Here is a 14,756-nt window from a genome sequence, read left to right as displayed (position 1 = left end):
TTCCCTGAGCCTCTTTGTGTTCAATGCTAGCACTCTACCACTTGAGTCACAGCACCACTTCTGGCTTTTTCTGAATAGTTTATTGGAGATGAGAGTCTCACGGGTTTAACTGCCCAGACTAGCTTTGAGTTCTGATCCTCAGATCTCAGCCTTCTGAGTTGATAGGATTATAGGCATGAGCCACTGTGCCCTTCTTGCTTTATTTTATTATCATTATTTTTTTGCCAGTCCTGGGTCTTGAGCTCAGAGCCTGAGCATTGTCCCTGGCTTCTTTTTGCTCAAGGCTAGCTCTCTACTACTTGAGCCACAGCCCTACTTCCTGCCTCTGGCCTTTTCTGTTTATGTGGTGCTAAGGAATTGAACCCAGGGCTTTATGCATGCTAGGCAAGCACTCTACTGCCAAGACACATCCCCAGTCCTTGCATTTATTTGTTTGTTTGTTTGTTTGTTTTTAAAATTTCTTTTGCCAGTCCCGAGGCTTGGACTCAGGGCCTGAGCACTGTCCCTGCCTTCTTTTTGCTCAAGGCTAGCACTCTGCCACTTGAGCCACAGCGCCACTTCTGGCCATTTTCTGTATATGTGGTGCTGGGAAATTGAACCCAAGGGCTTCATGTATAGGAGGCAAGCACTCTTGCCACTAGGCCATATTCCCAGCCCTGCTTTTATTTTTTGATGGTGTTTCTTTAAATATTTGGATCAAGAATTAAAGTGAGGTAGTCCTAATATCTTACGTATGACTGATGGGGAAAATGTTATCTGATGATTTTCCCTGTCGTCTTAATTTTATGTTGTAATGTAGAAACACTATACTGTGACTTACATTGCTTCTCATGTGAGTTATTTGTCTCTTCTGTTCATTACTTCCCCTCCCTCCCCCAGGATTACAGGTATGAGCAGCTGGTGCTGGGGCTGAGTTTTGAACTCAGAATCTGTGTGTTGTCCCTGAACTCTTTTTGCTCAATGCTTAGTGCTCTACCACTTGAGCCACAGCTCTACTTCTGACTTTTTGGTAGTTAATTGGATATAAGAGTCTTGTGGACATTTCCTGTCCTGTCTGGCTTTAAACTGAGATCCTCAGATGCCAGCCTCCTGAATAACTGGGATTATAGGTCTGAACCACCAGCACCCGGCTTAATTTAAAAAAAAATTGTTTTAGTGTAATGGTTCTGGTCTTCCATCTTTGTAGAATATTGATACTCATACTTACTTTGTTTTAGGTAGGCTTTGAAATGGTTTTTATTTCGCTGGGAACTTTGGTGGGTGGTGGCACACTTTTCAAGGATCTGTGAGACCATAGGTGCCATCCCAGTACCTTAGCAAAAGAAGTTTAGATTTAATTAAATCAGCTTGTAGGAAATTTTGATTGAGAATGTAATATATATGTAAGCAAATTGGTTTGCTTTGTAATTATATTTCCCTATTCTGGAATTTGGAATATCTCTTACTGACCTATTTTAAAAGCTAAAACCATGCACCAAAGGTTGACTGTCAAATATTAATAGTATTTCAATAATTCATATATCTTTGTATTTTATATTACTATTATATTACCTCATCTCAAATATTTGAGATGTGAGTCTCCAGCAATTTGGAAGGGAATGTGACAGGCTGTTATGAGTCACCATTATAAATTTATTGAAGCTAGAAAGTATATTTCTTGTAAATGTTATGATGTGATATGAATATGAATGACTTTTTTTTGGATGAAAAGTCACAAGGTATAGGTTCAACTGAAAGATAATATATGGACAGTGCCAAGGGTGATCTTAGGTGAGCCCTCTCAAAACAAGGAATTTTCTGGTGTGTGGAGGTCAATAAAACAGAGCTTTACTCTCTTTCATGAGTTTAGTAGTTGACAATTTTGAAATGACTTAAAAGATGTAAGTCCTTTTCAGGTAACATTCCTTTTGTTGAATAATTGTTTACTTTTTCCTTCTGACAGAGATCTATTCGATCTTTTGCCAATGATGATCGCCATGTTATGGTGAAACATTCAACAATTTACCCATCTCCGGAGGAACTTGAAGCTGTTCAGAATATGGTGTCTACTGTTGAATGTGCTCTTAAACATGTCTCAGATTGGCTGGATGAAACAAATAAAGGCACAAAAACCGAGGGCGAGACAGAAGTGAAGAAAGATGAGGCTGTAGAAAACTATTCCAAGTGAGTGTGGATTGGCCTTTGTGATGCTTTGCTGCATAGACAGAAAAGCTCAAGGGTTCCAGGCCCTGAGTTTGAACCCAAGTACCAAGAAAAAAAAAGGCAGAAAAACAAAAAAGCTGCAGGATCCTCTGGATTAAGGTTGTGACATATGTTTTTCTTTATATATGAGTATAACCAAGGAAGTAGATATTACATGGAGTTTTTCTGAGTTAAATCTGAAAGAAAGCAAGAAGGAATAATGATTAAAGCAGAAAAAGATTGTCCCCTTTTCAGAGAGTAGGAAGTCCATTAAAACCTTTTACATTTGAAGGTTATGAGATGACATCTTTTTGCTATGTTGGCTCAGCCTCTTAAATTCTGAAATAAATAGGGGAAATTTCTAAAATACTGTTTATGATAGACATTTAAAAAATCCTAGTGTTAGAAGAAGGATATAGCAGAATGTCTTACATTTATAAATGTTCATTATGTATTTGTGGTTACAGTAGAGTGTTGTAAATGTTGTAGCAATAGTAGCTATGGTGACTGTAGTCCATCATGAAATGATGCCATACTAAGCATCTCTCCAGCTTTCAGTTCTACATCAGGATGATAATAAGTAGATAAAGATTAGTAGCAAGTCATTGATAAATCTTACTCAAAGCGGGTATATTATTTGTGTATTTTTTTAGTTGAAAGATGATAAATGTTAATTTATTACTTCTGAAGAGCATACTTGCTTTATTACTTTGTGCACTATTTACAGGTAGTAGCACATTGTATAGGTAGTTAGCACTTTGTATCTATAATCAGTTTGTAGATTCTTGGGATTTGATTTTTCTTATATGTGATAGTTTAAAAATGAGGTTGGGGCTAGGGATATGGCCTAGTGGCAAGAGATCTTGCCTCGTATACATGAGGCCCTGGGTTCAATTCCCCAGCACCACATATACAGAAAATGGCCAGAAGTGGCGCTGTGGCTCAAGTGGCAGAGTGCTATCCTTGAGCAAAAGGAAGCCAGGGACAGTGCTCAGGCCCTGAGTTCAAGGCCCAGGATTGGCCAAAAAAAAAAAAAAAATGAGGTTGTCTAATTTGGACTTCTTGTTAATTAGTACTATTGTCAAGTGATTGTATTTGTAATATTCTTTGTTACCTGGCTCTATACATTCCAGTTCCTGTGCCACTTCTCCAGATTCAGATTTTACTTTTATCTGTTTATGTTGTTTTTTTCAAATTTGTAAAAATTGTAGTCCATGTATACACATTCACACACTCATACTCATATGCTTAAATTTGTTCTTTTTATATTTTTGCTGGCATTAGGGCTTGAACTAAGGCCCTCTAGCTCTCGAAGTGTAGTGTCTCCTTTTTTATTATTTTGAAGTGTTTATTTCATTAGTTTGGGGGCTGGGGATATAGCCTAGCGGCAAGAGTGCCTGCCTCGGATACACGAGGCCCTAGGTTCGATTCCCCAGCACCACATATACAGAAAACGGCCAGAAGCGGCGCTGTGGCTCAAGTGGCAGAGTGCTAGCCTTGAGCGGGAAGAAGCCAGGGACAGTGCTCAGGCCCTGAGTCCAAGGCCCAGGACTGGCAAAAAAAAAAAAAAAAAAAAAAAAAAAAAAAAAAAAAAAAATTCCTCAACAGTTATTTCATTAGTTTGGGCTTAAAAAAATACACCTCCTAGTTGGGTATCAGTGACTCATGCCTGTAATCTTAGCTACTCAAAGAAGCTGAGATTTGAGGATCCTGGTTTAGAACCAAACTGGGCAGGAAAGTCCAAGAGACTCTTATCTCCAATTAACTACTAAAATGCCAGAAATGTCTCTGTGGCTCAAAGTGGTAGAGCACTAGTCATTAGCACAAAAGCTAAGGAACAGTGTCCAGGCCCTGAATTCAAATTGTAGAACAGGCACCAAAAATAAAATACAGCGCCTAATTTTTTTTCTTAAAATCGATATATTTTTGGCAGAATGCTTTTAGAGATAGGCTTTTGCTTACCTGAAGAGATTGTGCTTTAAAAGAAAAGGGTAATGTACTGTATATTTTGATTTCTAAAAGTCTGGCTTTGTATGTAGATGCCCTTGGTTGTGCATGTAAAGTCTGTCTTTGAATTTGTAGAAGAATCTCAGATTAAGCACTTGTCTTGATTCTTCTTGTATGGTGGAACTCAAAGAATGTAGAACAATTCATTGTTATTTTACATATAGAAAAGAGACATGTCTTTCAAGAAAAGAGCTGTGTTCTAGTAATAGATATATATTGTGCTCTTGGTGTGTTGCTAAGTTCTCCAAAGGGTACAAAAATTAGTTCTGCATCTTCAATTTAATGGACTTTTAGTTCCAGAGCATCTCTGGCCTTGCTTGCTTGCTTGCCTGCCTCCCTTCCTCCCTCCTTTCCTCCCTCCCTCCCTCCGTCTCTCCCTCTTTCCCCCTCTCTTTTCTCTCTCCCTCTCCTCCCTCCCCCTTCTACTCCCTTTCCACTGACCCCTCATGCCCTTCCCCTCTTTCATCTTCCTGTGGTGCTAGGGATTAACTCAGAGCCTAGAGCAAGCACTTTGCTCAGCTTCCCAATTCAATTTTTGTAGTATCTAAACTTCGTTTCTGGTGGGTAAATTGTGAAAGTTTAGAACAGGGAGAGTTGATAAGTAGATTTAAGAATTAGAAAATGCTTTACAAAGGAGTTAGCCTTTGATATAGGTGCAGAAGATGGGGTCAGATTTTCTGAAGCAGTGAAAAGAGAATTAAAATAAAGTTCAACAAAGACAGGTGTGAGAAAGGGACTATTTAAGAAATAAAAGCTGTTTATTGAATTATTTATATGTTGAACTCTGGAAGAGTATTAGATTATATTCTCAGTATCACTGTATGAGAAAAGAATTATTTGTTTTACAAGTGAGACAAGCTCAAAGATATCACCATTTACAGTTTGTTCACTGTCAGTAAAGTGACAGAGCCATGATTCAGTGGGAATCGTGCTGCTTTCTAAGTTGCCTTCCAATATTGAGTGTCCATGTGTTCAGTAGAGTGTCAGGAAAATAATAGGTGGAGTGTCATCCAGGTCATACCTTTGGGAGTTTATTACAGTAAGGTCTTTGAGGTGGGAATTATTCAGGTAATTTGCTTGATAGGTAAGAAGAACTTAGACTAATGTGAAGGCAAGGTTTGACAGTTATTATGGAGGAGGGAAGTATAAACCATGACTAGATTAATGAGGAGAGAATGAGATGACAAGAGTATAGTAACAATCACAGATGACTATCAAACTACCTATGCTTGGGTCACCTGTTTTCCAACATTTGCTTCTGGCACAGATGCACACCTGTAATTCCATCTACTCTGGGAAGCAGAGATAGGAGATCATGGTTTAAGGTCACCCCTGGAAAAAGTTAGCAAGAGCCTTTCTCAAAAATAGCTACATGTGGCAGTGTACACCTTTGGTCCCAGCTACTTTGGAAGCAGAATTAGGAAGACTAAGGTCTGAAGTCATATTTGGCAAGGAGACACTACCTGAAAAATAAACTAAAAAAAGTAAAAGGTCTGGGGAGGCGGCTGGGAGCACTTGTCCAACAAGCTTGAGGTCCTGAGTTCAAGTTACAGAATTAGAAGAAAAAACAAAACGTACACAAAAGACTACATATTTCCTTCTGTAATTGTTCCACCTTTATAGTTTTTCATTGATTTGATGTGTATTGCATCTGTAAGGTGTACAGGGAATGAATCAATGGCTGAGTTATTTGTAACTCCCTGTCTAGTTTCCACTGCCACAATTTTCTTCCTTTCTCCATTTCATTCTTAATTTCACTAACTTGCCCCACTTGCTCATCTTTGCTTCCAGCGAGACTGATCTTTTTCCCATCTAGCTAAATCAAGACTCTGCTCAAGTCAAACTTTGAACTTGAGAAATAACTATGTAATGTGAAGGTGTGGTCAAGCCATCCTTGGTTTGAATCTGGGCCTTGCCGTTTTACCCTCTGTGAATTTGAGTGCAGTTAATTTTCTTGAGTTTTATATTCTTTGGCATGGGGGAGGGGGCAGTCGTGGGGCTTGAACTTAGCTTGCACTATGTCCCTAAACTTCTTTTGCTCAAGACTAGCACTCCACCATTTGGGCCACAGTATCACTTCCAACCTTTTCTATTTATGTGGTACTGAGGAATCGAACCCAGGGCTTCATGCATCCTACCACTTAGTCACATTCCCAGCCCTGGATTTGTATTGTTTTTCTTTCATATGCAGTTACTCCTCATATTTTGCTTTCTTTCCCCTTTTTAAGCATGGTACCTAATTTGTTAATGCTTTTGTAACTTAGCCATAGTGTAAAGCTTGAGAGCAGCAGGAGAGATAGGATCTCCTTTAGTATGTTTTCCATATTCAAACTTGTCTACTTGTTGAATGACTCTGACAAGCTTAATACTTATTTTTATTTGTGATTAAAGAAAATGAACCAATGTGGAGTTTTTCATACTAACGCCACAGATGAAAATTTTCTAATTCATGATTTTTGATATTCTTTGAGTGCTTGTACTTAGCTATTCTTAGGTTTGGAATATAGTTGCTGACTGATTTCTTTGTTCTTTTTTTCCTCAGCTCTGACTTATCACATTTCTTAGGTTTTTTTTTGTAAGTTTTTGTGGATTTCTATAATGATACAGCTAAGGAGGAGCTTAGCTCATATAACCAGGGGCCATTTTACTATTGTAGATACCAGCAGACACCACCAGGAGAATTTAGGTAGTTTGGATTTCTACCCTGATACTTTTTTTCAGTATACCATGGTTCTGATGTTTCTCATACATTCTTTAATTACTGCTAAGAAAAAGGAATAGAAGTTTAAAAAGTTTTTTTAGTGTTTGTACTGGGGCTTGAACTCATGGCTAGGGTACTGACTCAGCTTTTTTGCTCTAGCCTGGCACTCTACTACTTGAGCCATAGCTCTACTTCTGGCTTTTCGGTGGCTAATTGGAGATAAGAAGTTCAGACTTTCCTGCCTGGGCTGGCTTCAAGTCATAAAACTCTAGATATCACCTCCTGAGTAGCTAGGATTACGGGCATGAGACACCAAGGCCTGTCATAAAAAGAGGCCAGTTTGGAAAGAACTTTAGGGGGATATAGTATTTTTTTAGATTCCTTAAGCAATAAAAATGGAATAAAAGATTTATATGAAACATGTGCTATTGAATCATTTGGGACAGTAGATACTACATTTGTCTTAAATATGAGATCTGAAGTGTGTGTGTGTGTGTGTGTGTGTGTGTGTGTGTGTGTGTGTGTGTGTGTGTGTGTGTATGTTTGATGCTGGTCCTGGGGCTTGAACTCAGGGCCTGGGTGCTGTCCCTGAGCTGTGTTTTTGCTCAAATCTGGCACTGTAGCATTTAGCTGCCACACTTCCACTTCTGACTTATTTGGTGTTGGTTGGAGCTAAGATTCTCACAAACTTTCCTGCCTGGATTGGCTTTGGTCTGAAATCATTAGATCTCAGCCTGCTGAGTAGCTAGGATTACAGTCATGAGCCACCTGGCTGATATGTAGATTTCTGATAGGTAGATTTTTGAATGTCTGAATTGATATAATCCATTATGAGTTTGTATGAATATCCAGGAAGCCAAGAGATGATTGAGTTATAGTTTGGGAAATAGATTGTAAAAATACATAACATAGACTTTTATTTTTAGGGATCAGAGTGGTCGGACATTGTGTGGTGTAATGAGGATTGGACTGGTGGCAAAAGGCTTACTGATTAAGGATGATATGGACTTGGAGCTAGTTTTAATGTGCAAAGACAAACCCACAGAGACCTTGCTAAATACAGTCAAAGATAATCTTCCTATACAGATTCAGGTGAGTATGGTTTAATTGCATCTTAAAAGGAGAATTTAAAAGTGAAAAATAAGACATTGACCTTGATAAATTTATTAGGAAGAATTGATAATATGAGTAAGCACAGACAGAAGGAATGCTACTAGCTACTAGCTAATTAGTATTTAAAATATATTTACCAGATTACAATAGCTATTGAGGCACAGTCTTAAACATTTCAAGTATATCTCACTGAAATCCTTCCTTCCTTCCTTCCTTCCTTCCTTCCTTCCTTCCTTCCTTCCTTCCTTCCTTCCTTCCTTCCTCCCTCCCTCCCTCCCTCCCTCCCTCCCTCCCTCCCTCCCCCTCCCTCCCTCCCTCCCTCCCTCCCTCCCTCCCTCCCTCCCTCCCGGCCTCCCTCCCTCTTGACCTCCCTTCCAACCTTCCTTCTTTCATTCTTTCTTTCTATGCTCTGGTTTAAACTTAGGGCCTCACACTTGACAGGCATGTACTCTACCACTTGGACCACACCTCTTAAGACCAGAGAGTTGGGTTTTTTTCCAAACTAGAGGTATCAGCATTATACAATTTTTGGAAGGGTTGATGAGAAGCAAGAAAGAATTTAAATATCAATGAGAGCCTCTCTATACCTAGACTTTTAGAAGATACCTTTTACCTTTCAAATTGAAGAGTCAGTTAATAGTCACTCATGTGTTTAGTCCATAGTAAGTCCATATTCCTTACTTTAAATGTTTTTGACTTTGGGATGCACTTAGAAAAGTTTAATGTTAGTATGCGTATGCTCTCTAGAGAATGCTACTGAAGGCCAGAAGCTCCTTGGCGCTGAAGATAGCATTCTGGGGCTCCAGTCAACCCTTCCCTGCTAGCCTGCATCAAGGTCACTATTCAGCAGTGAATGGGAAGTGGTAATCATCTTTCAGTTTTAGATATATTAGATATATTTTATGTGATCAAATTATAATTGTTTCTTTCACAGAGTTGTCAGCTTCATGGTTCAAACCTTGAATTATTGAATGTTCCTTTTTGTTTTGTTCATTTCCTTTATTTGTATTTCTTCTTACAGAGGCTTTCTTTTTAGGCAACATGAGTTTGAAATACATTTTCATGAGATTACTGAACCTGAACCTTTGGGGTTTTTTTTTTTTTTTTTTTTTTGGTCGTGGGGCTTGAACTTTGGGCCTGGGCACTGCCCCCAAGCTCTTCAATTCAAGGGTAGTGCTCTGCCACTTTGAGCCACTGTGCCACTTCTGGTTATCTGTTTGTTAATTGGAGATCAGAGTCTCACGGACTTTCTTGCCCAGGCTGGCTTTTAACTGTGATCCCCAGATCTTAGCCTCCTGAGTAGCTAGGATTACAGATGTGAGCCACCAGCACTCAGCTAGCCTGGCTATTTTACATCTGTTTAATAGATACTAAATTTCATCACCAAAGAAGGCCTTTGTGACTTCTAATTAAGACATATATTCACTGTAATTAAATATAGCTTACTATATAATTGAAATTGGGTGATTATTTTGTGGAAGGCCCCTGACTTATATGTCTATAATCTTGTGTTAAAAGAAGCATAATATAGGGCTGGGAATGTGGCTTAGTGGTAGAGTGCTTGCCTTGTATATATGAAGCCGTGGGTTTGATTCCTCAGCACCACATATATAGAAAAAGCCAGAAGTGGCGCTGTGGTTCAAGTGGTAGAGTGCTAGCCTTGAGCAGAAAGAAGCCAGGGACAGTGCTCAGGCCTTGAGTCCCAAGCCCCAGGACTGGCAAAAAAAAAAAAAAAAAAAAAAAGGGGATTACAGAGACCTAATCCCCAAGCTAAATAAAAAAAAAAAAAGCAAAATATATTTCCTCTAAGATGTTAGATGACTTATTTTATGATAGCTTTCAGTGGAATGACCTCTGAGAATCTGTTGTAAGAGAAGTGTAGAATAGAAGTTACTTGTTTATACTCATTTTGTTTGCTGGTAAGTTTAGAGGTTTTTTTTTCCCAATGCTTGCTTAGTTTCCTTTAAGTGATCTATGTAGTTTTATATTCACAAATCCTTGGCAAGTAACAGTTCCTGTTTAGACACTTTTGTCAAAAAAGCTATTATAGAGAGTATTCTGAGCTATTTGTTAGTAGTTCTCTAATACTTTGAAGAACACCATCACATAATGGTGCTGTTGACATTTTTCTTAAATTATAGAAAGATTGGTTTTAAATATTGTTTCATCATTGTATGGGTGTTTGACATTGTGATTACTTTGTTTAGGGGTAGAGAAAAGATTTGCTTATAAATTGGGAGTACAGGGCTGGGAATATGGCCTATTCCCATGGCAAGAGTGGCAAGAATGCTTGTCTTGTATACATGAAAAGCCCTGGGTTCGATTCCTCAGAACCACATATATAGAAAATGGCCAGACGTGGTGCTGTGGCTCTAGTGGCAGAGTGCTAGCCTTGAGTAAAAAGAAGCCAGCAACAGTGCTCAGGCCCCGAGTTCAAGGCCCAGGACTGGCAAAAAAAAAAAAAATGGGATTACAGAGACCTAATCCCCAAGCTACAGAACTAGTTAAGGACTTTTGGGATTTTAATCTAATTAATTGTATGTTTTTGAACTCTTGGTGACTTTCAGAAACTGACAGAAGAGAAATACCAAGTGGAACAATGTGTAAATGAAGCATCTATTATAATTCGGAACACAAAAGAGCCAACATTAACTCTGAAGGTGATACTTACTTCCCCTCTAATTAGGGACGAATTGGAGAAGAAAGATGGAGGTACACGTGTGTATATATATATATATATGCATACATATACATATATATCTATTTTTTGTTTTGTTCATCTAAGAATTCTCTTCAATGCTATGTTAAATATGCTTCGTAGCTTTAGAAAAATCATAGTTTTCATTTGTTTTATGGCATTCATATTATTTTAAAGTGTTTTTCTACATAATTAGTATTTTTCAAAAACATAATACCATAATATATAAAGTAAGTTTATTAAAAAACCTGTTCTTACCATGTGGATCTAACTCTGCTTTAACTTTCCTACCATTTGGTGGTCTATTTCACTATGCTTAGCATTTCATTTTAAGTTATTGATATTAGCCAACTTAGTCTATGTATTTTGCCTTGTTCATCAGATTTTAGGATAAGATGTGGTCCAAAATGGAATTTTCAAAGACACTTGTTTCAGAATTACTCACATTTTGCTGTTGACGTCTAATAGCTATATACTCTTGTAAATTTTCTGTTTTACTTAATTACCCATGCTTAGATGTGTTGTATAGTATAAAGGATTGGGGAATTATACTTCTTTTAGTGAATAATATAGTGGATTCTTAAAAGAGGCTTGTAAATATGATATATGTTAGAATTAGGCATTACACTTTTTTCTGAAGTTAAAAAGAATTTAGCATTTGTATGACATTGTTTTCCTCATAAAAGTAGAATAAGAATCTATTTTATTATTGACAATTTTTTTTTTTTGGCCAGTCCTGGGGCTCGGACTCGGCCTGAGCACCATCCCTGGCTTCTTTTTGCTCAAGGCTAGCACTCTACCACTTGAGCCAAAGGGCCACTTCTGGCCATTTTCTGCATATGTGGTGCTGGGGAATTGAACCCAGGGCTTCATATATATGAGGCAAGCACTCTAGCCACTAGGCCATATTCCCAGCCCTATTATTGACAGTTTTGACAAATAATTATGGAGATATGGTGGGCTTCTATTCCTAAAGCTTTTGGTAGCTTGTTTCCACTTTCAATCCTATGCCAAACTTGCCATGTGGTAATTTCTCCTTTGTGAAACCTTTGATCAACTGGTACTCTGTCATGACAATTTTGAGGCACTCTGTGGGCCACTAGAGACTCTGTTTTGCAATTTTTCTTTCTTTCTTTCTTTATTTTTTTGGCCAGTCCTGGGCCTTGGACTCAGGGCCTGAGCACCATCGCTGGCTTCTTCCCGCTCAAGGCTAGCACTCTGCCACCTGAGCCACAGCGCCCCTTCTGGCCGTTTTTCCATATATGAGGTGCTGGGGAAATCGAACGGAGAGCTTCAGGTGTAGGAGGCAAGCACTCTTGCCACTAGGCCATATTCCCAGCTCTGTTTTGCAATTTTTCATCTCTCAAATTTCAATAGGTCCATTGCTTATTCCCCTACCTGAAATACCACTGCCGTAGAAAGAAATATTGGTCAGCTTCATAGTTTAAGTTAGTGATAAGAGTCTAAAAAGACTATCATATGAAGGTAGATTTTTAATTTTTGGCTGACATGATTTATAGAATCTTTGAACTAAAAGTTGTAGACACTTTAAACATTTATTTTTGTGCTGATGCTAGCTAGAGCTTAAACTTAGGGCCTTCTACTTTTTCTGCTCATGTCTGTTGCTCTACCACCTCTAATTCCATGGTTTAATCTTTTTTGGGGGAGTGAGAGTGTCTGCTTGAACTCAGGTCTTCCTCTTGCTCAGCTTTTTCCACTCAGGGCTGGTGCCACTTGAGCCATCTCTCTAGTCTTCATAGATTATTTTTAGAGGACACTTTTTAGGGATGACTAAGGTTATGGATTTTATATCTAATGGATATTATAAACAAGATCTATTTATGAGTCATACTTTAAGCAAAGTACATCTAATCTATAGTGGGTTTATGTTTGTACCTTTTTCACCTAAATATAGTATCTCTAGCACCTCTGAAGAGATTTGGTCCTAAGTGCTAGTCCTAGCACTTGAACCATAATTCTGTCAAGAAACTTGCCATTTGATAACTGGCTTTTTGCTGGTTAACTGGAAATGAGAGTCTCGTTTGCTTTCTTGCCTGGGCTGGCTTTGAGCAGTGGTCCTCAGATCTCAGCTTCCTGATTAGCTAGGATTACAGGCATGAGCCACCAGTACCTAGCTTCAGTGGAATAACTTTTTTTTAACAGTGGAGTTCTGATTTCTAATTTATGAAGATGAATGCTAATCCTGATAAACTTTATTCTTCTTGACCTATAATTTCTAAGTGGAATTATAATTAGAGGTCTTATTAAAATTTGAGTATAGGAAGTTGAGAATAAAACAAAGTGATCAAAAACTAAGTTATGTTTGCTTATGCCTAGTAATATCCTTTCCAACTTTTTTGGGTGTTAAGATGTCAGATCCCCCATCTGGGATTTTGTTGTAGCTTTGAATGATATGATGCCTTTAAGCTTTTATAGCTTGTTGTTCTTGTAATCTTAGACAAACTGAAAACAGATTCTCTGTGCTGAAGTAGTACTTACTTATTACAAAGAGGTCTGTAATAAAAGTAGGAGAGTTCAAGATATCAGGTGGTAAGTATACCAAGACTTCTGTGAGCTGACTTATCAGCTAATGTGTGAAATCAGGAAAGGTAAAGGAATCAGCTCAGATCTAATGATTTATACTTCCTCTCTTTTTGCATGGCAACAAGATTTACTTTGCTGTATTACTTCCCAGCACTGTCTACTCACCTGACTTTTTACAATTTACTCATTTTGTTTTATTTGGGCTTTGTCAAGCACAACTTTTTTTGTGTGTGTGCCAGTCCTGGGCTTGAACTCAGGGACCTTTAGCATCTTCTGCTCTTAAGGCTGACATTCTGCCACCTGAGCCAGCTACTTCTGGTTTTTTGGTGGTTCTGTGGAGATAAACATCTCACAGACTTTACTGCTGGGGCTGGCTTCAAACTGTGATCTTCCAATCTCAGCCTCTTGAGTAGCTAGGATTACAGGAACGTGCCACTGGCACCCAGACTAAACACAGTCTTTATTCTTTGCTAGGTTCTGTGTGTTTTTCTGGGCAACTGAATGAACTTTTGAGTTCTGGGTGCTATTCTGTTTGCTTATTCTAGACACACTTTTCAGCTTCATGAGATAAAAGTACAGGATGCATTTAGGTTCAGGGAATTTCTGGGTTTGAAAGATAGCATTCCTGTTCTGCTCTTCCTACACCTTTAAATCAGTTTTTACTGATTTTCTTTCTCAAAATAAGCAAACAAATTTTGTAGCTTTCCTTCCCCTTGGAGTTTCCTATAGTATCTTGATTTCATTTTACCACATTCAAATTAACAATTCACAATACATATACACTGTTACACAGTCCTCCTCCTCCAATTGTTGTCATATTAACTGGGAAAATCTGAGAGAGAAAAACATTGCTGAGCTGGATACTATGTTGCAAACCTATAATCTCAGCTACTTGTGGTTATGGGTTGCATATTTCCCAGGATCTCTGCAGGAGGCAATAAATTCCTAAGATGTCTCTCTCACAAGAAAGCTAGGTATAGTAGTGCATGCCTCTAATCCCAGTTATGTGGAAGCCAGAATAGAACAATTATAATTCATGCTTATATTTGAAAACCCTGTGTGAAATATAATGAAAATAAAAGGGGCCTGGTGGTAGCTCAAGTAGTATGGTACTTGCCAAGCAAGCATAGGGAGGGCCTTGAGTTCAGACTTTGGTGCCACTATCCCTTTCCTGCCTAAAAAGGGAAAGGACTGAAATGATAAACATGGTAGAGAGCAGCTAGAAACCAAAGAACCATCGAGTTTATCTTGGTATTGTCTGTGCAGAAATAAGTTGGAATTGTAGTAACCACTCATTTCAGATCACACTTTACATAGCCATACTATTCAATGATTATCTATGGTATCTTTGTTATCTGTTTTACCATATTCTAACCCTTTACCCAAAAGCCTTCTAGAATTACAATTTTCCCTGTATAATGTGTTTCCTTCTAAAGAAAGCATAGGAGAAAAGAGCACAGACCTTGTATGTGGTAGTCTAGTGTACAGTTCTTAATTCCATTAGTTAGTATT

The 14,756-nt window shown here is 38.3% G+C and overlaps 1 protein-coding gene across 3 annotated transcripts in view; it reads left to right on the top strand.

The window, feature by feature from the left end:
* LOC125348602 (spermatid perinuclear RNA binding protein) overlaps positions 1 to 14,756 on the top strand; it is a 99,659-nt gene that overhangs the window by 41,571 nt on the left and 43,332 nt on the right. For all 3 annotated transcript variants that reach the window (XM_048341984.1, XM_048341976.1, XM_048341967.1), the window contains exons 3-5: positions 1,943 to 2,163; positions 7,816 to 7,981; positions 10,570 to 10,714. In XM_048341984.1, the coding sequence (XP_048197941.1) occupies positions 1,943 to 2,163; positions 7,816 to 7,981; positions 10,570 to 10,714 (532 nt within the window). The remainder of the gene's footprint in view (positions 1 to 1,942; positions 2,164 to 7,815; positions 7,982 to 10,569; positions 10,715 to 14,756) is intronic.

Source organism: Perognathus longimembris, chromosome 1 (genome assembly GCF_023159225.1).
Source record: "Perognathus longimembris pacificus isolate PPM17 chromosome 1, ASM2315922v1, whole genome shotgun sequence".
NCBI classification, from domain to species: domain Eukaryota; kingdom Metazoa; phylum Chordata; class Mammalia; order Rodentia; family Heteromyidae; genus Perognathus; species Perognathus longimembris.
Note: the sequence above shows the minus strand (reverse complement) of the source record. Positions and strands in the feature narration are given on the sequence as shown.